Source organism: Ixodes scapularis, unplaced genomic scaffold, assembly GCF_016920785.2.
Source record: "Ixodes scapularis isolate PalLabHiFi unplaced genomic scaffold, ASM1692078v2 PGA_scaffold1__304_contigs__length_218370807, whole genome shotgun sequence".
Taxonomy (NCBI): Eukaryota; Metazoa; Arthropoda; class Arachnida; order Ixodida; family Ixodidae; genus Ixodes; species Ixodes scapularis.
In genome coordinates, this window is record NW_024609846.1 from 44,622,103 (window position 1) to 44,645,598 (window position 23,496).

A 23,496-nucleotide genomic window follows, 5' to 3' on the forward strand; every position below is an offset into this window, starting at 1 on the left:
GGAAAGGAGAAAAAAAAAAAAAACGCACGGTTGGGTGTAGCCACGTGACTTCCGCCACTCACTCTCTTCTCTCCACTTCTCCGACCTCCGTCGGGTTTCGGTTTCGAGCAGTTGCGTCTTTTGGCTTTATTAAAAAAATATGCTACTCTGTTGCAAAATATTAATTGGGTAGTCCTCCGACACCATAATGAAGCGCCTGGCAAAAAATAAAATAAAATTTTTGGGGGGGGGGGGGGGGGGGGGGGGGGGGGGGGGGGGTGTCAGTGTCCCTTTAACTCTTTCCTTACAGCACCTATTTAAATCTATCTATTGAATCGCTCAATCCTAAACCCCGTTTCAATGCATTCAGCGCCGTTTTTGTTTTACATGTGGCACCATCTAGGATGTTACGGAGAAACTCTACATTGAGTTTTGGTCTCGATTTTTGCTGTCCTGCGAGGGTGCAATTTTTCATGCGACTTTAAAGTTCCAGGATCGTGAGTGATCGCATCGAGCACGATCGAGCGCCGACGCCCCTCAAAAACATTGGTGCAAGTGTAATAAATTTTGTAAATGAAAGTGACACCAGTGAGTCAGAAGGTGACATTTATTCGTTGAATTTTAGTTCTAAACGTGCCAGTGGATTGAACCAGCTGGGATTATTCACAGGTGCCCGTTGGTATGTTTCGGTTTGCACGCCGAGCGCTTGCTCCAAACACAACATTTCTTATTTGCAGGGTGTCCACTTCATATATATATAGACACGATTTAATGCCATCAAGTCTTCATGCAAAACGAGTGTAGTTTTCTTTTAAAAAGCGGCTCGGTCTTGAGCTTGGCATAACGGTATGGACTAGCATGAAATGCTTTGGCAGGGCTTCGGGAGATGGTACGATTCCAGGCCCCAGAGTGGAACAAAAAGACACAAACCTGTCGGGAGCCTTCTAGGTCGCACTTGTTCCCCACCAGCACCATGGGCACAGACTCGGAGCAGCGGACACGCTCAATCTGCTTCCGACACTCCGCAGCCTCCTCGAAGCTCCTCCGGTCTGTGATGGCGTAGCAGATGACGAAACCCTCTCCGCAACGCATGTACTGGTCACGCATGGCCGTGAACTCAATCTGGACAGAGGACCGAGATTCTCAGGCATCACGCTACAAGTATGCTGCTTAGAAAGGCTCCGAGCTTGCAGAGTGAAAAATATTTCGAGAAATCAGATTATTTTGAGTTGAATAAGATTTATATGATTTAAATCGCAGTAGCTAGAAAGATGTGACTATTACTAGATGTATTTTTAAGCACGGCAGATTAATTGATAAATTTGTTTGGTCATTGAAAACAATGCGGAACAAAGCATTACTATAAATTTAAAGTACAGTTTAATTAACAAGTTTTTATTGATGTAAACCCCGCTATAATAAAACAAAGTGCAGCTTGGTTTATTTTTGGTTGTGAAAAAATTTTATTTGCTTCTTTCACATTCCGATTTCCTTGGAATACAACTTTTGTTTTTTTCTTACGCTTTCCGATTTGCTTACAATAGGACATTACACAAACGATGAATGAAACGGAAGGTAGAAAGAAAGCACAATCAAAGCTTCGATTTACCCAGAAGAGCAGAGTTTTTTTTGCTAATCTTTAGCCTGCTATAAAGTTTTTTTTGTATGACGATTTCTTTAATTAAGTATGAAACAAGTGGACATAGAAAGCATTGAATAATAAAAAAACAAAAAAAATATACATATATTTGGGACTATTTGCTCGGAAAAGGTTTGATTTCAAACATATACAGTCAAACATCGATGTAATGAACTTCAATGTTACGAAACCCCCGATGTAACGAAGTACATAACTTTTTTTAACCGCAAGTGTATGCACGCCATGTATTTTTTACCTCTGTGTAACGAAGTCCCGTTTGCCGAAATTTCGATATAACGAAATTTTATGGACAATTTGTCACAAACTTGTGGGTCCCAAAGGAGATTTTGGGAAGCACATGCGCTGAAATGGGCCCCCGATAAAACGCGAAGAGTGAAACGGGCCGAATCTGGCGATTGTGGTGTACAGAACGGCTTACTAGACGACACTAGAGTCGCCGCCGCTTCGTCCGTAGGCTTCGTTCGCGCTGAGTAGTTTGTTTCGAGGCCTAACTAAAAGCGTGCGTTTCTCGTTGCCTTGGGCGATGGAGTAGCCCCTGACAACGTCAATTATGACGATTTTATATACGCAGACTCTGCTGTCATTGCAACGGAGGAGGTGACCGACGAGGCAATAGCTAGCGATGCTCGTGGTAACTCGCAAGACTGGGACGACATCGAGCCTGATGTGCAGGACGCCTGCGATGTGCCCAGTAACCGTGAAGTGGTGGACGCGATCAATGTCGAGGCGGTTCGCGATCCCACAGCAGGACAAAGACGCAATGCAGGCCGTTTGGTTATGCAAGCGTCGTGTGACGCCAAAAATAATGCCAAGGGTGGCTCAGAAAAAGGTGATGGACTACTTTCAACCGAAATAGAGGCGTCCTCCGAGTTTTCTTCACCCGAGAAACATATCTGGAAACTTTCTTTAACGTTAGCCTTGAATTTGTATGTAGCAAAATTTCAATGCAACGAAGTAAATTCCGAATTTTAGCGACTTCGTTACATCGAGGTTTGACTGTAGTAAAACGGCCGAGATCCAAATCATGATGTACATCACAATATAAATTATGATTAGAATTGTCCCGATTTTTATTCTTTACCCTGCTCCAAAGTGAAACTTCTGTTGGCTTTGGAGCGACAATACTTATTGTGGCATTTTCCCACGAGAGCCAGTTATGTATTCGAGAAGGACTTAACAGCCAAAGAAACCAAAAAGTCAAGTTTGGGGGTTTTACGTGCCAAACCAATGACAAGCAAAGTGCTGGCAGCGGAAGCAACGCCTTAGATTGGGAACGTAGGGGCGAACTTTGCAGTTGAAATAGCCGGCTTTAACTGTGGAGGGGAGCGTTGTCGAGTTGAATGTTAGCACAATCTGTTTTGTGTCCCGTTCTTCACCGTCCCGACGGCTAGTGATACGTCGCACAGCGACCACCTCTTGATCTTGAAGTCCCTCATGTATCTCGTCGGTAGATATTCCAAGTAGATCATCATCAGAGATGACACCCTGTGTGCTGTTCAGTAAGCGATGTGGAGTCACTGATACTTTGTAATCTCTTACTTGGTTGAGTGCAAGAAGTGCTTTGCTTTGCTCAGCATTTGCGACCTCCACAAGCAGGTCGCCAGATGGAAGTTTTTTGGCTTTAAAAGATTTTCCAATTACAGTTTCTAGGGCCTTTGCGACTAAGAACGGGGAAAGCTTTGCAAGCGGTTGATCGTCGTTCTCCGAGTGCATTACTATAAATTTGGGCAAATTCATGACTGGCAAGGTAAGGCTGTAGGGTTCTCGTCCGATTCCCCAGGCCCCTGCCTCCGGATGAACGTGACAAGGCAACGCACAGCTCTCGGCAGAAGGGGTTTAATCCACCCACAATCTGTTGGGGAATTTCGGGATTGGGACAGGCAATCGAGGAAGCCTGGAGGGGGTGCGCCGCCACTGTATGCTGCATGCCGATCGTCCGTGCGGTGCTAGTCTACACCACATCCTGTGGACGTCGCCGTCGAGGGTCGAATCCAAGGTCTAAATCCGGACCATGTCACCGGGCCGTCGCCCGAGCCGATGTCGCGGTCGCCACCACCGCGAACGTCCGTCGTGGCCCGTTTTCCGTGCAAGAGTCCCTTTCCTTTTTCCCGTCGTCCGAGCTTTTCCCCGCTGTTCCCGCCGTCACCCCGTACCAGACCGGCCGGAGCCTCTTCTTTTCCATCTTAGGCGGTCTCTCGCTGGAGCTCCCCGTCTGGCTCTGCCGTAGCACGTGCAGGGCCTCGGGCGCCGACGCTGTCCGGGAGAGGGGGTCCTATGATGTCCACCGCCGACACTGCCAATGTCTTCAAGATGGGTCCCGAGGAAGGAGGCACTCGGAAACCAAACCTCAAAGGCGCTGTCCTCGCCACGGAGGGGACCGAAAACGAGTCCCCAGGCGCCGGCGTCCGGTTGTCGACGAGAGGGGGGCTGACAAGACCCCACAAGGCTTGTTGATGTTGTCTCTTCGGTCCGGACCCTTTTCGGCGCCCGATCAAGGAAAGATTTAGTTTTGGTACCCATATGAATGGAAAAAGGATTTCGGCGCCTGCGGTGTGCCGCCCACTATCGAACCCAACTTAGGGAGTAGTCAGCAGCCCATAACAAAATGGGCTTTGCTGGAACCGCTGATCTACTAGCACTTGCCCAGGTGCTATACCCAAGTGTGGTTAGGATAAGGGTATCTGCCACCACACAAGGTTGGCCCTTGCCGCCAAAGAAGGTGAAAGTGAGGGAGCGGGAAAAGGAGAAAAGAGAAAGAGGGGATAGTAAAAGAAAAGGCGACTAAACTGAATCATTCTGGCCAGGCCTTACCAGGACTCCCGTCTACGAGAAGCAGGGGCCGAAGTGGTGTATTGCCTCACCCGGGGGGCCCTGAAGGGTCCAAACCTACCCCGGGCTCGGCTCAACCACCAGGATGCCCTTTTCCCTGGACACGGGAAAGCCACGCACAGCCAGACGTGGGCGGGCAAACCCGCATGGCTCGGGGTCCGTGGATACGCCACTCTCCAAACACCTGCTTTCACAGGTGCCCCCTGCGGGGCGAGCGCACAACCGGCGAGTGTGACAAAATGGTTGATGAAAACAGCAGAGGTTGCCATGGTAACGGTAGGCAACACTGGTTTGTCGGCAACAAGTATTACAAACATTGTCGCCACCCTAAACAGCGGAGCGGCGGAAACATGTAGGCACCCTAGAGGTCACGTTCATTTACAGCTATATCTCCGCTGCATGTATAAGACATTTGAAATGAATGCCATTTTGTTCAGAAGCCCCTCAAGATGTGCATCTCATATTTACTGTCAAAAAGGTATTTTCAAGGCCCTCTCTTCAAGGGCAGTGCAGCAACCAGCCTATGCAATACAGTTCAAAGACACAATTTAGCTCATAGATTCTTCGCCTTCATTCAATTTAGAAGGCCGCCGACACGGGCGTAACAAAGACAATAGCAAGACCAGTGACAAGCTATTTGCCAACTCCTAACTAATGACAACGGCGTGGCTCTAGAAGAGCTTCATACTTCACGTTAACGTAAGGGAACAGAGACAGTTCCCCAAAGGAGCTGTTGTTTAGCTGCGGGACTTTGGGTTGTCCCAAGGGACTCGATCTTTTGATGGATAAGGATGAGTTTTGAATGGGCACTGTGTCAGGAAGCTCAATTGTTTGCAGATTCGTTGACCCATTGATCTGTGCCCCAAATAAATACTAAGTAAGTAAGGTTAAAGATTATGTTACTGAAGGAGCACCGAGTTTAAGGTACAGTAAAACCTCATTAATTCAACCCCCGCTAATTCGAAAATTCGGATAATTTGAACTGCCGATCCGGTCCCGTCAAACGTATGTATTAGTCAGGGGCAGCAAACGCTCATTAATTCGGAGGGAATGCGGCGCAATATGGTTAATTCGGACAAATTCGGCAGGTGGCGCTAGCTATAGTCTGTTCCAAAAGGTATGACCGCTATCCATCCGAAGTGCACACGTGGTTTTTCCGGTTTTCCCATGGTTCTTCGCTTTTCCGGTTCTCCGTGTTTCGCACCAGTTTTGCTCTGGATCGCCGTGCTTCAGCGCGTTACTCTCCTGGCACGGAAGCGGCAGAAGCATTGCTGCAACGGAAAAAGGGTAGCACAAGTGACCGACGACCGGAATGGCAAAATCGCGACACGCAGGGCTATTGTTCCCGAGCGTGCCAATAGCGAGAGTGACAGTCACGTTTTATGCCTCAGTGCGGGGATCCTAATGCCCACCATTTTAACAACTATCCTATCCCTCAATTTTTCGCCGGCCACCCCTGCATTGAAAAATGCAATGTGACTGGCACTCTCGCTATCGGCGCTTGGGAAAAATAGCGCCGAGTGTCGCGATTTCTCCGCTCCGATTACTGGTCAGTTGTGCTACTCGTTTTCCGTTGCAGCTGTACTAGGCTGAGAATTTAGCGACGAAAATGGAAATACTGAGGGCCTTGGAGGGCGGCGTCTCTCGACAAGTGATGGAAAGTTGCGACGTCAATAGAAGCACTTTGGCCACGTACGTAAAAATTGTGGCCGATATCCTACGGGCTTTCGAGAGCGAGAAGTTCAACGCGAAAAGAAAGCGGCCTTGGAAGGTGGTGCACCCGAAACTAGAAGAGGCCTTGCTGTGCTACATTGTCAGCGCACGGGATGCGTAGCTCCGACAGTGCGAGTGCGGTGGGGCACTCGACCGCGCTAAGGAAAGTTGCCGTCTCCGCCCAAGTGTCGTCCAGAAAGCAGGCGGTAATAACAGATTTCTTCTCAAAATCAAGGTATGTCACAGAGAAACGTTTTTGCGCAGCTTTCTTTGTCCTTTCGATATTTCGACTTTCGGATAATTCTGACATTTTTGCCGGTCCCACGAGATCCGCATTGACGAGGTTTTACTGTATAGTGAAGCAATTTTAATGTTGAAAGAATTGGCAATTTGTATTTTTTATACTGTTTATCTAAACACAGGTGACCAAAAACGCATCACCTTGGCCCAAGAAACTGCTACTATTCTGCTGCATAATCGCAAAGAAAAAAAATGAATTAGGTATTTGCAGACCTGCAGCCGCGTATGGCAGTTATGGGAACTATGGTGACAGCGTCTCTGGGGGATACGTGGACGCCAACAAAAATCTGTCCCCCTTTGCTGCTACATTCGCCGTCAGCCCCATGGCGAACCATCTTTTGTGTTCACCACTTGCTGCGACCTTCTACGATGCTAATCCTTTAAAAGTCGACAATTGCAGAGGAAGCGGCTGGGGTCTCTAAAGGGAGGACCCAAGGGGAAGCCAAGTGGTCCCCAGAGTTTGTCATTCGAAGGGCAATGTGGAGAGTTTAGGAGCACTTTGACGATTTGTTTCATTTCTGAAAATAAAGACTAGCACTCGCAGGAAAATATGGTTTTCTGTTTTTCGTTCCACAGGTGACACAAATTAACTTCCGCAGTTAATTGGCCAGTCCAAAAATCGTTGCACCACTTCTTTAAGATCCATGGCTGGTTCTGCAATTTGAAGATTAAAAGTGCTAAGAAGACGAGAACCAGTAGAAGACTCGCACACCACAGAGCGAACTTGCAACTGAAGTTTAATCTGTATTGATCAACAGGAAGAAACATATATGCATTATAACAAAACACCCGTGTCATCTGTGTACACCATCCTACTAATATACATTTATTCTTACCAGCTTGGCCTATCAAAGGACTGTAAATATGTATGCCACTTCCGAATCATATAGGGCAGTCGATGGGGCATTAACAGGCGTTAACCCTCCATCGATTGCCCTTTATGATTCGGGAGTGGCGAGTTTACAGTCCTTTGATAGGCCAAGCTAGTAAGAATAAATGTAGATTAGAAGGATGATGTGCATAGATGACATGGGTGTTTTGTTGATAAGGCATATTATGTTTTTTCCCCCGTTTGATCAATTTAGATTAAACTTCAGTTGCAAGTGTACTCTGTGGTGTGTGTGTCTTCTTCTACTGGTTCTCGTCTTTTTAGCAATCTTAATCTTCACAATGTACTGCCACCCAGCCCAAGGGAATACCCTTATATGGTTCTACGGTCGTGGGGAAGTTGCAATTTCTAGATCTACAATTGTTAAACTACAGGAACCAAAGAGCGTCTTATCTAGACACAGTACCCATTAAAAACTTGTACAGGTTGGTGTCGTAGAGTCTTTTATAGGCAATGCTGTAAAAATATTGCATATTAGTTGTGCCGGCAGTGCGCTCGTGAGACTGGGAGCAGTTGAGTCTAGCTGGGTATAGTCTGGATTTCTTTTAATTGATTTTGCGTAGACAAATTGTAGAAAGGCCTAAGACTCTGAATGACTCCAAAGAGAATTGTTTTTGTAGTTCCATACTTTCACAAGTTTTCATATATTCTTAAAGCTGTGGCTCAGAAGTTTGAAGTAAATGTTTTTAAAACTGATTTCCGCTATGGTAGTCTTACAACATTCACTTTCGAGCGAGAACAAGACTGTGTAAAAAAACATAGGGACCCTCCAATAGACCAATCTCACTAAGTATTCAGCACACACGTGACACCGCCATAACCTCAGTTCCCCAAAGGCAGACAGCGGTGAAGGAGAGTGCTCGCAATCTGTCGTGCTCTACATGTGCAGAGCTCCAGCGAGGTTGTCACATGTGCTGAAATACTAAGGTTGCTTCTATGCATTGAGGCAGCTGTGGCGTAGTCGAACTGGCTGGTGAGATTGATTTATTGGTTGCATCACAAAGCTGTGTATAAAATTCTGTTCAATTGTTACCTCTGCTATGTGGGCCAGGCGGGTCGGCGTGTAAATGACTTTCTCTTGGACCACAAAAGAAGTGTGGAAAATGGTTCTCCATCATCTGAACTAGCCAAACATCTTGCTGAATGAAATGTGTGCGTGCCATTATGGAAAGAGACTTCAATCTTGCGCAAAGAAAGCGATTTTTCAAAAGGTTTTTAAAGGAAACCTTTAGTAGAGGACTACTGAAATTGTGTGAATTCTGTTGCAAGTTCCTGCTGTCGAGGAGGGGGGAGGGATGGGAAGGGGAGGAGTGGTCTTTGGCTTGGTTCACATAGCCCAACACGGATTATTTTGTCAGGTTGCTTGGCAGCGGGTGTCTGCTGGGGGTGTGGTCTCTGGGTGGAGGTCAGTCAGTCTGGCTCAGTTCTGTGATCTTGGTGGTAGCATGTCTTTTTGTCCTCCCTCATTCCTGTCTGTGTTGACCACTATAAATTGTTGTTTCCTTGCGAATAAACTCAGTTCCATTTGAGATTTTGTGTCATCTTGTCCATTATTTTTTTTCTCATTCTCCCAGGGATTAGATTATGTCTCCTAACCAGCTTGCCTGCACTTTCGCTCCTTGATCTAGGGATGTTGGTTGTTGCATCTACATACTAAACTTTCAGAGCCACATGGAGTAAGGCTGAACTAGATATTTTAGTGTTGTGGAAGGTTTAAGGTTAAGTCAGCTGGCGGGATAGCATCTCCTCCTTAAAGGGAAACCGACAGGGTATTTATGCTCGCCGAGGTTTTTAGTTGTACGTGACATATGAGAGCCCACCTACCCAGAACAGAATTTGCGGTTCGAAATTCGGTTTCTTTCCGCCCGAAAACCGCCAATCGAGAACTGGCCAGTTTGAGTCGTACTCACTCTTTTTTTTGTGGTCACGGGCAGTTTTCTAAGGTTTCGATGCGACCACCAAATTTAATCAGTCGTGGGTCATTGAAGGCACACAGTCAATACTAAAAATTTAAATAAATATGAAACCCATTTTTCGTGGCTTCCAAAAGGCTGCCAATACGTTGATTAAAAAAAAGGTTGCACAGACAACCGGAAACATTCTGTGCATTCACTGCACAACTCTCAACATGGCGTCGTTTCGCGTATCGTGGTACTCGCGGATAGCAGCAAACGACGGGCGTGGGACGTCTACTTCAGAACAGCTGTTCACGGTATCGGCAAATTCTGTCTTCCTTCGAAAGAGAAATTTTGGACCGTTCAAAAGAATTGATATTCATCCTGTACGACACGCCCGACCAGCAAGCCGACTGCACGAAGACGTTGCCGAGCCGTCGTCCCTTCTCGTGGCTGAAGACCTTGCTCGCTCAAACGTCAAGCACGAAGTGCGTACTTCGAGTTGAGTACACATGCGTTCTTTACTACCGTAAAATCCCGAGAGATAGCCCACCTGACGTCAAGAGCAAATTGGCCGAAAATATGGAGTGGGCTAACTTTCGGTGTACAATCAAGACAAGTTTTAAAAAATTGCTATTTTTAGGTCGTGTCCATTCCAAGCTTATGGTGGCAAGGGGCAACGAAGCAAAGATGACTACTTCCCAGTCAGCAATGTTCACTTACCGTAAAAACCCGCGTATAATACGAAACAATATAAGGAGAACAAAAATATTCCGCGTAAAGTATGACCCAGGAAGTCTTAGGAAGAATGTTTATTTGCATCATAATTGAACCTTAATCACTGTCATCATGTCCATCAGACTCCTTGTCCGATGCCTCCAGTGCCGTCGAGCGCATTTGAAATCCCGCACTTTTAGAAAGGGCGAGCGACCAGCGGACCAGCCTGCGCCGACACAGTGAAAACCCGGCACGGTGCATTAAGCGAGCTACCCAATGTCGGCTTGCCAAAGCTCTCATGCAGCAGCTCGATGTTTCCGGCAAAGTGCCATTCACGTTGCTCTTTTACAAAGTTACGGCGAGGCGCCGTTCACGTTCCTCTTTTACAAAATCGCTGAGACTAGCCTCGACGTCGGCGAACACGCCGTTCTTTGGGCTCCTGAAGCTTCTCCTCGTTCCGTTGCACGCTAACAGAGCTTGCTTTTGTCGTCTCCATCCGCTAATGCTGCCTTTATTTACAGCGAATTGTCGTCCGGCAGCACTGTTGCCGATGTCTTCCGCAACAAAAAGGACTTTTCTTTTAAAGGCGGTCGATTATCGTTTTCGCGCCGACGCCATTGCCAAGCCTCACTGTGGACGGATGATGGCGCTTCGAACATTGCGATTTTAATGATGATGACAGTTGTTTTGAGCACCATATTGCTTCAAAACCGAAACTATGTCAAACAGCGTTAGATCGCGCCTCATCGAAGCTGAAAATTGTTACGACCCACATATAATACGAGCCGAAAATTTTACATGGCAAAATTTGAAAAAAGACCTCTTATTATATGCGGGTTTTACGGCATATCCGGCCATAGCGAACTGTCCACATTTACGCCGAGGCCATCATAGATCTCAACACTATTATTACTAAGAGTGGGCCACCTTTCTGTGTTTAATAAAATATACTAGCAAATCAAGCCTAAAACAGGGGTGGGCTATCTTTAGGGGGAGGGGCATCTTTTGGGATTTTACAGTAGGTGCGAATGTGGCCAGCGCGTGGTGCTGCCCGACTTCAAGCCGGGAATGCATGTACTGGAGGGAAATTGGCAGAAAACTTTCCGACATACAGTCGACTGGCTGCATTACTACGTACGAAGGAGTTCCTTCAGTAGCTCAGAGGAAAGACATCCGCTTCACACGCAGCGGGGATGAATTCAATCCCTAATAAGCGCACCTTTTTTTTTTTTTTTTTCAGACATTTTGCAATGTTTAAATTTTTTTTTTTTACAATTATCACTGAAAAAAAACAATTGTTAGGGACGATATGTCACTGAACTAAATGGTATGGGATTTCATTGTTGACATCTCTGCCGCACAATGCCACTTTCAGATGCAGGACATGTGAGGCAGCTCTTCACGCAACATCTTGGGACTATTCTTTTCGGAGCCGATCACGGGAATTCACTACCAGGGGTGGAACTCATGAAATGTAATTGGGAGCAGCCACGGGAGCAGCTGAAACAGCAGTTTTGGAGCAGGTTGGGAGCAGCTACAACTACATTCTGGAGCAGGCTAGGAGCAGCTCAGATCGGCTTTCATTGCACTTCAGCTTGTGGCTTAGACAAGCACAGGAGCAATTTCAATTGTGCTTAGCAGCACAGATGAACATGAGTGGTTCGGGACCTAGGTAGGTGGGATAACAGTGTAACAGATGCGAAAACTTGAACCTTTGTGAGCCTTAATGAGAACCAAAAAGCAAGTACCATACGTTTCTGCAGATAGTGTCCTTGATATTTTCTGAGCGACTTTCACCTGCTCAAAATGCAAACCAGCACTGCTTATCGCACAACCCACACGTGCTCGACATAGTAATTATATGTGCGAACCACGTGACGTGCGTAAGCAACGAACGTGCAGTTGCGCGGAGAAACACAGCAACAAATTTCGAGTTTACCCTATTGTGCAACTCAATATCGAAGCAGCAGACTACGATCAACGGAGTTATCGTATACGAAGCGATAAGCAGGAGCATGGTTTAAGTACGCCGAGGAGATCTACCGCCGCTCGCGTGAGAGCTGCTGGCCGGCAAGGTTTCGGATCGGACCGCGTTCCAGTTCTATCAAATCACGTTTCGTCTTGTGGGAATGCGGTTCTAACTTCTAACGATGAAGTACTAAAAGGAATATCTTGCTCATTTGTTTTCAACTGGCTGACGTCCGGATCCCCGGCCGCAGAGCCTCAGGCGATCTGACGCTTAACGACTCGACTTTACCTCGGCCGATTCCCTTAACAGCGTTTGGTTGAAGAATAACAATCCAGTCGCAGGTGGTGTAGCGCTTGGAATCCGACTCCAGAGTTTTTCCGCGCGCTTCCGACTCGGGATACACAGAGAGGATAAACAGAACAAAGGATTGCAAGGCCGACCAAGCTAAACACGCTCATTGTTGCCAATCGAGTCAATAAAAACCGAAACCAAGGCAAATTAATTTTTTTTTTTTGGCCCACGTTTAGCCATTTGGTGCATAATCGCGAGGTACTGGTTGTGGCGCAGTTTCCGCAACATGGCGCAGGACGGCGCAGACAAATGCGTCTGGCGAAAAATGGCGCAAATGGCGCAGTCGTTCCACCCCTGACTACGGGCACTGACTACTAATTGCCAACACTTAAATGTACAAAACAACTCATCTTGAAGTATGAAACAGCGAGCAGAACAAACATAACTGCAAACGGATCCCGCAACGCATTTTGTCTGCTGCGCGCAAAAGAAAAAAAAATAAAAAAATTGCATGGTTGGGTGCGACTTCTGCCACTCACTCTCTCCTCTCCACGCCTCCGTGCGGTGCGGGGGTTTCGGTTTCGTTTCGAGCAGTTGCGTTTTTTGGCTATATTAAAAAAATATGTGACCCTGTAGCAAAATATTAATTTGGTAATATTCCTACACCATAATAAATCACCTGGAAAAAAAAAAAATTTAAAAAAAAGTTTGGGGGGGTGTCAGTGTCCCTTTAAAGGGAAGCTACGGAGCTTCTTGGAAAAAATGAGTTAGAAGTGAATTCTAGTGTATTTTTACCCCGTGAACCCGAATACCCAAACCGTTTGCTGCGCAAGTATTGTTAAACGCGAGAAAAACGCGAAAGACAGTCGCTGTCCGTGACGTCATCGACGACTCTTTTGGCTGCCCAAGGCTAGGGAGGCGGGGCTTCAGTCCTATTTTGAGATTGCTCGTATGGCTCTCCGGCGCGTCGCATTGAAATACAATTTTGATATCTGTTAATCTAAAGGCCAAATGAACGCAATTCAAGCGTTTTTTCTCAAATGTAGAAGTGCCCCATCTTCCCTTTAAGTGAAGTTTTCCTGCTACATTCTAGTCAGCTGTTCCTTTTGATCTTCTCTAGCACATATCTGCAATGTTCCGAGTTGCTACTGCAGCCCTTACCTGGCCGGCTGTGTCAAGGATATCCAAGAGTGCCACTTCCCCGTCAATAACAGTCTTCTGCTGGTAAGCATCCTCTGAAAAGGCATATCAGGAGGCAATTAAGACGGACTCATAATAAAGAATTTGGAAAGTGTAATTTCTTTTAAATTGACAATCTGTTCCTGGAAATCTAAAAGTACATATCCAGAGGCAAAATTCGAAGGTTCAACAACCAGGGATAGAAATAGTGCTAGACAATTTACTAACGTGCAACGAAAAAATCCCCAGAACCGTATTTTGGCAGTCAAAATGCCCATACTTGGGGACAACATTCTGTAGGAGAGTAGTCAAAGCTACGGGTTATGAAGCTATCTTCTTGTGCAACTATGAACATCAAAGCTATGCATGTGCACTCTCCTTATCTTCTGAACTGCCTGAAAGGTTGTCCTGGGAAGTAGTTTTTCTGACTCATGTTATGCTAGACAGATCCAATTTTGTCTTCACTCAAGAAAATTGGAGGGTCATTCAAAATAAAAAAATTTAACTTTTTACGAGCAAGATTGAATTGAGGCATTCGAACAGAACCATTAGCGAAAATGTATTTGACTTGTTCAGAATGTTTATACTTCTTTATGAAATAAAATACAGAAGAGCTATTGAGCGATGCCACCCTAGATAGAAGTAAGAATGAATCGAAAACGCAAAAAAATGTATCTGCTTCAACAGCACCTGTGAAGTTCTGCACAACAAAATGGCAATGTCCATCGGTTCATCCAGCATAAGGCCCACTTCAGACGGGGCAACTTTCTTGGAAATTTTGGGGTTGCTGGCGGGTTGTTCCCTAGATCAACACAAATTGCCGAAATCGGGTCTGGCTTGAAACAAGCGAGCAACTCGGAGAAATTCTAAGACGTTTAAAGCGGCTGCGGCCAATCAGGGACTCAATATTTTCACATGATACCCTGTGCCGGTTATGATGACAACTAAATACTTGGTTCTGGTTTGAAATATAGTTTTTTCTTAAATAAACCATTTGAAAAGATGAGTTAGTATTCTCAACGCCATTTAAATGTATAAAAATATGTTTTCAGAACGTAACTGTGTCTAAATAGTGTAAAAAAATAAAATGTAATGATGACGACAGCAAATTGCAGCAATTGATTGCTGCGTGTGATTTTGGGCGGTCCGTGTTGCTGGTGTTGAGACATCAAGTTGCTGAGAGAAATTGCCGTCCGAGGCAGGCCCAAGTGAACATCCTTAGATAACAAGAGGAAAGGGTATGATACTCTGGAGTATATGTCTCCAGTTATTTAATGAGTTACATTATCTACAGGCTTTTAAAAGCTGTGCCCTGATAATATTTTGTTTTGTTTTTATCGCAAAAGTGAGCTATAAGGCAGCACTAGAAGTCCTGGACCGGATGCCAAAGTTTCAGAGCCTGCCGCTATCCAATTGAAAAGTTATAAGCAATTTTTGTTTTTCAAGTTTCAATGAGCTTCCAGAAATTGGCACATCTTCACATTGAAGATCTCAGAAAAAATCAATTGATAACTTCTAAATAAGATAATGACAAGCTCTGAAACTTTGGCATCTGGTCTGCTGCTACTGCTACATTTGAGAAGCAACTGGGTGTTCAGCGATGCATAGTTTTTTCTTGTGGTGAAAAAAAAAAAAAAAACGCTTAGTGTTTTCATGGGCACGCTATATTTTTCCGAGCAGGGGAAGAATTTGTGTCTTTACTATGCTTTTATTTATTAAATCGAATCTAACTGCAAAACGTTAAGCCATGAAAGAGTGTGCTGTTTACCAATGGTGGGATCGTGGTACTCCAAGAAACTGTGCGTTACAAACTGCAAGGTGAGGGCTGCAAAGAAAAGGAAAAGCAAGCATGTTAAAATACGTTGGAGACGTTCAAAACAAACGCGTCGTGACGTCACGTGCTCCCGCAATCACGCCGGCGGGCGCAAAACAACATGTCGCGGTTGAGTCACCAGGAACACTGGTGCAGATAACGCCATAACATTCGCCCTTGACGCTTCAAAAACAAGCATGGACTCACCGCTCTTGCCGACACCTCCGTCACCCAGGACCACGATTTTATACACCCTGATGCCACTCTTGTTCGTAGGCGCGTGGCTTGCTGTTTGAACCATGGCCTTGTTTGTTTTGCTGAATTTCTTTTTTTTTTTTTTTCCTCTTTTTGACTGCGGTTCACTCGAAATCCTTGCGAGCGCGCGGAGTGTAGCCTGCTCTGTAAAAGAGAGAAATTAAGTCCGTATAAAAGCCTGACTGTTAACCAATACTAACTAACTGCGCGGAGTTGACAGCGTATTTACACGGCCAGCTACCTTTTCAAGTTGACATGTTGAGCATGTAAACGCTGTAGGTTGGCAGCAGCGATACCATCGTTAATGAGAGTCGACTTCTCTAGTTACCAAATTGGAACGATAAACGATACATAAGGGGATTAGTCGACATAGACGTAGAGTAATATCCTAGTCGATTGGACATGTGATCAGTGAAGCGTAGATACGGAAAGGATCCAGTTATTCACATGACTTCGCGTTTTTCGACGGTTACTCGCCGTCGGTGACTGAAGGAAGTCACTTACCTCGGTGAAAGGTTGAAGCGCTTGTTTTAGCGTCGCAAAATTAAGAAAGCGTCAGTTCAACACATTCAAAATGTAGCGCAAAAAAGAAGGCGAAAAAGAAAATGTCCACTCGCACAGGCGGGTATAAAGTAAACAAAGTAATAAGCCTAAAGGTAGGTAGAGTTCGTAGATCTTGGTATTAGCTGGTATTAGCTTCCAAAACGAAGAGTGAGCTCCACACTAACGGTGAACTGGTCGGGGTTCGTTGCTCGCGATGCCGAAGTTAAGTACTGTTTTCTTGAGGTGCTAAATAGCCCCGCATGGCCCAAAGACAAGTCACATATCCGCGTAACAGCTGGTCACAAAAACAACGGAGAAGCTGCTCAACTTCTATCACTTCTGTTTCTTTGTTTTTCTTCGGATTGCCTAACACAGACCTGCAGTAACCGAACGTTATTTTCGCAAGTGGCGCTAGTAGTCTGTCAAATAGGTTCCCTGCTTTGCCCAGGAGGCGCTGCGGAAAAACCGGCTTGTAGCGCGCGCAAACTTGCGCATTTGAGTTTGTCGCGTGCGAAAACGTTAGCCAGCAGAATAAATTCCCCTCTTGCGATTGTTTTGCGGAACGGAATCGAGCCAGTTTTTAACGTGCAAAGCTTAATTTGCTTAATTCGTTCCACAACACTTCGCAAAGGGAAGAAACTCGTCGATGCATGTTATTGCAAGCTGCGTCTACGCCGTACAAGAAGCCGCAAATTTTGAGTAGGCGCGCTGTAACTCGCAAAAAACAGCGAGCTTCCTATGATGTCGAGCTTGAGGTGAGCATTTTCAGATAGGCTAACGCGCCTTGTAAGCCAAACTCCTAAACTGCAGTCCCTCCGTACAGCCAACGCGATCTAAAAAATGCGCGAAAGCAGACGCAAGCGATCTAGCTGCGACCAGACGTCTGTCGGCCGAGCAGATCGTTCCTACTGCACGCTGCTTCTCGAGCTCTTGCAGATTTTCTTGCGCATTTTCGCTGTAAGGGCCCGTTCACACTTACGACTTCGGACAGTCGCTGGAGCGACAAGCGACTGGTGACCACCAGTGTTCACACCTGATCGGATAATAATCAACACCTTCCCGAGCCGGCCGAACGGTCTTTCTGATCAAAAACGCCGGCAGGAGAAAAAAAAAAAAAAAAAATCTTAATGGTGCTTTGGAACGTAAGACAACTATATGTGCGCTCCCTCAACAGTGATATTGTTCGTACCTGCAATGCCGAAAATGCCGCCAATCTCGTTCCAGGCCTGCAGCTTTTTGTCCCAATCTTTCTGGTCGGGGTGCCGCTGATTCTAAAGAAACGGATAGTCTTTGACAGCCTTAATAGGAGCTTCCGCGGAGAACTCCATGCCAGTTACCGCCGCCGTGCGTCGCGTCGCTGTTTCCCGCGGGAAACAGTTCCGGACAAATGCACACTGTGATTGGCTCCGCCGTCCAGCGACTCGGTTTTGCGACTTGAGAAATCGGTCAGGGAGCGACTGCCCAAAACCGGTCGCCAGCGACCTGTTTTGGTCTCTCCGCGACTAAAAACCAGTCGCTAGTCGCTCCAGCGACTGTCGCAAGTGTGAACGGGCCTTTAGCTTGACGCAACATAACATCGATCTGTTGGAGCACCGCCTACAGCACATGCTTCTTGCCCTCTGTAGTGCGCTGTATAGTGCGTTGAACTTGGTGCGCGCGCACGCTCGACTTTTCAAAGGAAAGCCAGGGGCAGAGAGACTGACAGATAGATCGATATTCGTACTCGATTAAAATGTCACAAAAAATAAAATTTGCTCGCTAAAACGGCTCGCAAAAAATACAAAAAAAAAAAAACCGACGGATTTTGTAGCAATTTTTTTCAAAAATGGATTTAACTGCTAACATTTCAAGTGGGAACTCCGAGTACAACGAAAATAAGAAAGTAATAACTGATTTCTTTCTATACTTCGTTTCAGCTTCGGTCCAGACGCAGCCAAAGCTACAAGCGCGAGCTCCGGGCTTTCAGCATCCCTGCCAAGCACGAGCGCTCGTGCAGTGCAAGCACTGTTCTGGGCTATACGCTCGCGCTTGTAGCATCGGCTGCGTCTGGACCGAAGCTGAAACGAAGTATAAAGCCCCTCTACTCTGGGAAAGGTGGCGCCATTCATTGTTGTAGAAATGCTCGAGGCACGTGCCGCGGGCCACTTCTGGGAAATTCATTTTGTCCGAAATCTGGCTCCGTGCTGCGCTGTGCCGCCATGGTCTTCCCAAAGGCTGCACGTTGCACGTGCCTCGTGCACCGACGCACCTTGCGCGACTTTTTAAATATGAAGGGGCATTAACTGGACGCAGAGCCGTATATTAGGAGAGTTTGGACAATGAGCGGAGCAAAGGCCGCCGCCAGCGCCGAAAACTCCCCCCGCGGTTAGAGTGTAAACCACGGGTGTAAACTAAAGGTACGACACAGCGTCGACCAATCACGAGACCGCAACTTCACAATATTGCAAACGGCATTTAAAGTAGTAAAGACGAAGGCACAGGGCACGCGAGCCCAGCTCAGCGAAATGCTTTTGTTTGTACGAGAACTCGTGCATAGGAGGCACTTTCCAACGCCACGCTAGGGGCGGATCCAAGGGGGTGGGGGGGGGGGGGGGCGACGGGGGCGGCCGTTCCCCCCCCCCCCCCCCCCCCCCCGAACAAAGTCGACCCACTCCCCTCCCCCCTTCTCGGAGTGCAAATTGCCATAGGTAGACGCCCCGGTGCACAAGAATGGGAGAATAGTATCTTTTCAAATTTTCCGCCCCCCCCCCCCCCTCCCCCCCAAAACGGAGTTCCAGATCCGCCCCTGCGCCACGCGCTCGTGCTTATGCCTTTGTCTGCACTGCTGATGTTTCTGAGATGGAGTATCGGTGACAGTTTGCTCTCGGCCGCCTTGCTAGAACAGCGTCTCAGAGACTGGCCAGACTGGATGAACGAAAACAGTGCCACGGCCACTCGATTGACAGTGTTGTAAAAGTTCCTCTTCCCTGCATCTTTGGCGCAGACCAAAAAGCGTGACTCTGGAAACTACTTTGCTTGCAAAAGCGCTCTTACCAAAAAGCACGTTTTTGTCGTGCCAGACGCTCGCGCCGTTCCTAGTGAAAAGCGTCTGACTCGCAACTAAAGGGTCGTGGGTTCGAATCCCGCCTAAAGTTCTTAATTTTTTTCCTTTAAGGCAAAATAATTACTTTTAAAAGTGAAATCATTTGAGACATACGGTGACCTTTAATTCGCACTACATGTCATGTTTTAATCACTCTCATTCCACGCGTTATGTCACGTTTCACGTGAGCATTGTGGGTTGCTTGAAATTCTTGCGCTAGGGTATGTAGCTCTGACGTCATGACCCTATCGACCAATCAGGATTTTCCAGTCACGCCACCGACATCGGCTTTTCTGCGACATGAGCTCCTTAACGCTATCGAGTTAAAATCATCAGTTAGCAACTGTGATGCTCATTTGCAAATTAAATTGACCGGCATCTTGTCAAGAACAAACCTCAACAGCCAGGCTATGCCAGCTTATTCTGCATAAGAAAATGTTCACTTGGACAAGCGCTATTTTGGGCCAGATTCGATCTGAGTGCGAAGGTGCATATAGATTAGAGTGAAAAATTGCGACTACTTCTTGCTGCATGATTAGTGGCATGCATGCGGTGCTGAGTGTAAACAATGTTTGGTTAGAACAACAAACATTTGGATTGCCGCTCTGTGTTTCTATAAAAAATAGACTGAAAGGAATTATACTAAAACTTTTGTTAAATTCTGGAAATTTCATTGCTTTTAGCTCAGTTGTGTCATCATCATATACATATATATTGTGAAGTGTATTTCGTAAACCTTATTTCATAATTAGCATGAGCACCGAGGTGCTCATTTCATAATTTTATGTGATGTAATTAATTCCTTAGTTCAAGGACACAATCACGATTTCATTTTTAACACTGCGACACAAAGTTGTACCAAACATGGGTATTTTAGGCGACCTACCACACTTTGCGACAACATTTTATACCGTGTAAATAGATCAGCTTGAACTTTAGAATTTTACTTAAATACGAAGAAAGCAAAATAAAACACAGTATAGTTCTAAATTTGAAGCTGATCTATTTACAGGTATTTACCAACCAGCTCAACTCTTTACTCTTGTACTTAAACATTTTGATTCAGGTAAAATATATGTTACTGGTAAACAAAGGGATGTGGAGTCGTATGAACACGACGTTATGTATGTTAATGTAGATTTTTTTTTTTTTTACCTTTGCGTCGAAATTATATAACTGAATTTAATATTTTTGGTACCTAAGAAACAAAAGTAAATTGCACAGACGATCGAAGAAACTATATAGTTCATCGTTTCACGGCGTAAATTGTGTATATTGCCAGAAGAACGCGGAAAATATATTCTCAATTTAGCGGTTCAAACCGGTTCAAACCGGTGCGAACCGGTTTGAACCGTTATTTTTTGCTCCCCGGAACTGAACCGGAACCGAACCGAAAGCCGTGAACCCGAACCGGAAGCGAACCGATAAAAATTTCGGTTCGACACTCTGGTCTTGAGACGTGGAGTCACGCTCGCGCGCTCGGCTCGTGAGCCTGGCTTTGGCAAAGCTTTCTTTCTCAGTCTCAGCTGAGACGCTAGTCGGCCCTGGTTTGGAGCGCACGCTCGTTTATTCTACACTTAAATATTGGCTTGACGAAAACCTCACATGCCCAACGTTTTCAGTCACCGAAAGCCAAACCATATCACTCCAGCGACGCTAAAACGGCTTAAATTAGTCGCGTCACATATTTAGAGCTCACGACCACCGCTAGGGGCTGTTTCGAGGCCTGTGGTTGGCCCCGAGATGCTCGCCCATTCAAACCAATGTATGGCCAAACTCTCCCAATTAACGGCTCTGACTGGACGCAACTGGACGCTGACTGGACGCGCCGAGCGAAAAAGCGCGCTTTTCTCCGAGTTTTGGCTTCCGCGAAATATTTGCCAAAATAAAGTTGTTTGGGTTTTCAGCTAAGCTTCACAGTGTGCAAAGTGTCACGCCATAAATTTTAATAAATCAATCCGCGCAATGCTGCTGTAGAAATGACGTACTTTCGTCTGCGACGGTTCTTGTTTCGTGCGATCGTCTGCTTTCGCAGTTTGACGTTTGAATAATAAACGAGAGGCAGCCAGGAGTGCGCCCGAAAAAGCAGCGATTTGGTGGATTTGAAAAGAGCCGCTGAAATCTGAACTACGGTCTTCGTAGTTGCGGTCAAATGCCTCGTTCACACTGGTTACTGGAAGCTGGTTACAGTGTGTTTTCGCTCGACGCCTAGGCAGCCTAGGGGCTTCACTTTTAGCAAACGACTTCCAGTAATCTGCAGCGCCATCTCTGGATAAGGCAAAGTAACATGGCCGTCGTTCGGTGTCTCCCCGACAGCTACCGCTTCACCGTTGAAACAATCGAAAAAATCAGTTATTTTCTTATTTTCTTTGTACTCTGGGTTCCAACTTGAAATTTTAGCACAACAATCTGACCAGTTAAAGACATTTTCGAGAAAAGTTTCTAGAAGTCGTTCTTGACGTCGCCTTAGAGGTCGTTCTAGACGTTGTTCTTGATGTCGTCCTAGAGGCCGTCCTAAATGTCGTCTTAAACGTCGTCCTCTAGGCGTCGTTCTCGACGTGGTCCTAGACGTCTTCCTTAATCCTAGATGTCGTTTTCCACGTCGTCCTAGACGCCGTCCTTGGCTGGCTTTCGCCTTCCTACACGTAAGCAGTGGGCCCAGCAGTCATATTTAAACGTCGACCTTTATCGCGGTTTCCACGTCTCTTGGGGTTCGGGCAAGCCAGCGGGCACGGAGAGAGGAACTAAATATCAGTGCGTCATATTTTAACCGGACGACGCGAAAACCTCCTCCTCCTACGGGGCAGACCCGCGGTGCCGAAAGCGCGCGATATGTGACGTCCTTGGTCCTGGGCTTACTACTGGTCAGAGCAGCTAAAAGCTTATTTTTAGTCGAAACAGAAAATAAAAGTGGTGCGGACCTTTTAAATTATTTATAAAAGTAGTTTTTGTTCACTATTTTAGATCAGAAAAGAAACAAATGCAGTTTACAAAGTACGGAAACAAGAAATGACCCGTCGACATACCCGCCACCAAGCGGTGGAAAAGGCGGCGCATGCTAGGAAGGTGTAGTGGGATCAGGCGCCAACGAGCGGCGAGCGTAGAAAGGTCCCAGATGTACTCGGCAGCGCTGCGGCCGTATGGACTGGAGGATCCACCCGGTTCCGAGCGTTCCCAAGGTCTTCGGCGAGCAGCTTGGGCTTGCAGTTTGGACTTTTGGCGGTATGGTAGCGCGTAGTGGCTCCAGTTCTGAACTGATCTTTACCCCGTGTTTGCTGTCGTTTGTGGCCAATGAAGTGTCATGCCGAATTAGTCTTTAATCGCGCAGCAAATGCAATGCGAGCCGCCCTGGCCGCCCGATTCATAGAGCCTAGCCAGAACATGCTTTAGTGGCGCCCTCTCGAGCCGTCGACACGAAGTGCGGCAGCCGTGACCGCTCGCTGAGCTCACTACCCCTCCTCTAGTTCACGGCCACTCAAACAAGCAAGGACGTCATTAAGGAGATTAGTTTTGGCTTGTTTTTGTAATTTTAAATTGACTAACTTTTAAAATAAATTGAAATTCGAGAAAAGAAAAGTTTTATTACGTTGCTACGTTCAGTGCGCTCAGGTTCAGTGCAAATCAAAAACCAGTAAAAAAAGTCCTTGCAGGGCCCCTTTAAAGGGCAACTCCGGTCCATACTTTCGATTTTGGGATTATGACTGTTTTTTGTGCAGTCAGCGTCCCTGAATTGAAAGGTGTAATTTTTTTCTCGTTATTGTGCGTAGTTTTAAAGATATCGACGTCTCAAAGTTGTGTTTGGGGCGCGGCCGACAAAACCGAAACTAGCCGCTCGAGGTTCCGGCAACATTGGAAATCAGCCGCTCTGTGGACGTGACGTCATGGTCGTCCTCGTTCAACGCGCACGCAGGCCGAGCGGCACCTACGGCTACCTCTGTTGCGCTAGCCGTCTAAAAATATAAGGTAAGCTGATTTTGTTTTAATTCTGCATACGTGGTAGTTATCCAGCACATGTAGCAAGAGTTAGTGAGTATACCCAAAAGCTAGCGACTGGAACACCCGTCAACTCGTTCGGTGCCGTGCTCGGCGGCTGCCGCCGTGCATGCGCTATGCCGTGCCGTACTCGTCGCTTGTATACCCAAAAGCTAGCGACTGGAAAACGAGTGAACTCGTTCGGTGCGTACTCGGCAGCTGTCGGCGTGCGTGCGGTCTCACGTATTCGTCGCTAGGCCTAAATTGTCATTGGGAGTCCGTGGAAGGAGCGGCGTTGATCTACGCCGCGCTGCCAGTGACGTACAGTATACTGGGGGCCCTCTTGCTTTCGCGCTGCGGGTCAGTCCCAGACAGAAAGCTTTGACGCTCTCTGGCGCGGGCCGCGACAC

At 46.6% G+C, this 23,496-nt stretch overlaps 1 protein-coding gene across 1 annotated transcript in view; it reads right to left on the reverse strand.

Annotated features, from left to right (window-relative positions):
* LOC8053672 (GTP-binding protein Rit1) overlaps positions 1 to 16,416 on the reverse strand; it is a 35,559-nt gene extending 19,143 nt beyond the window's left edge. The window contains exons 1-5 of the mRNA XM_029977054.4: positions 15,994 to 16,416; positions 15,442 to 15,633; positions 15,190 to 15,246; positions 13,404 to 13,477; positions 910 to 1,101 (exon numbers count right to left, since the gene is read on the reverse strand). Of these exons, the coding sequence (XP_029832914.1) occupies positions 910 to 1,101; positions 13,404 to 13,477; positions 15,190 to 15,246; positions 15,442 to 15,535 (417 nt within the window). The 5' untranslated portion in view covers positions 15,536 to 15,633; positions 15,994 to 16,416. The remainder of the gene's footprint in view (positions 1 to 909; positions 1,102 to 13,403; positions 13,478 to 15,189; positions 15,247 to 15,441; positions 15,634 to 15,993) is intronic.
* Positions 16,417 to 23,496: the final 7,080 nt, after the last annotated feature.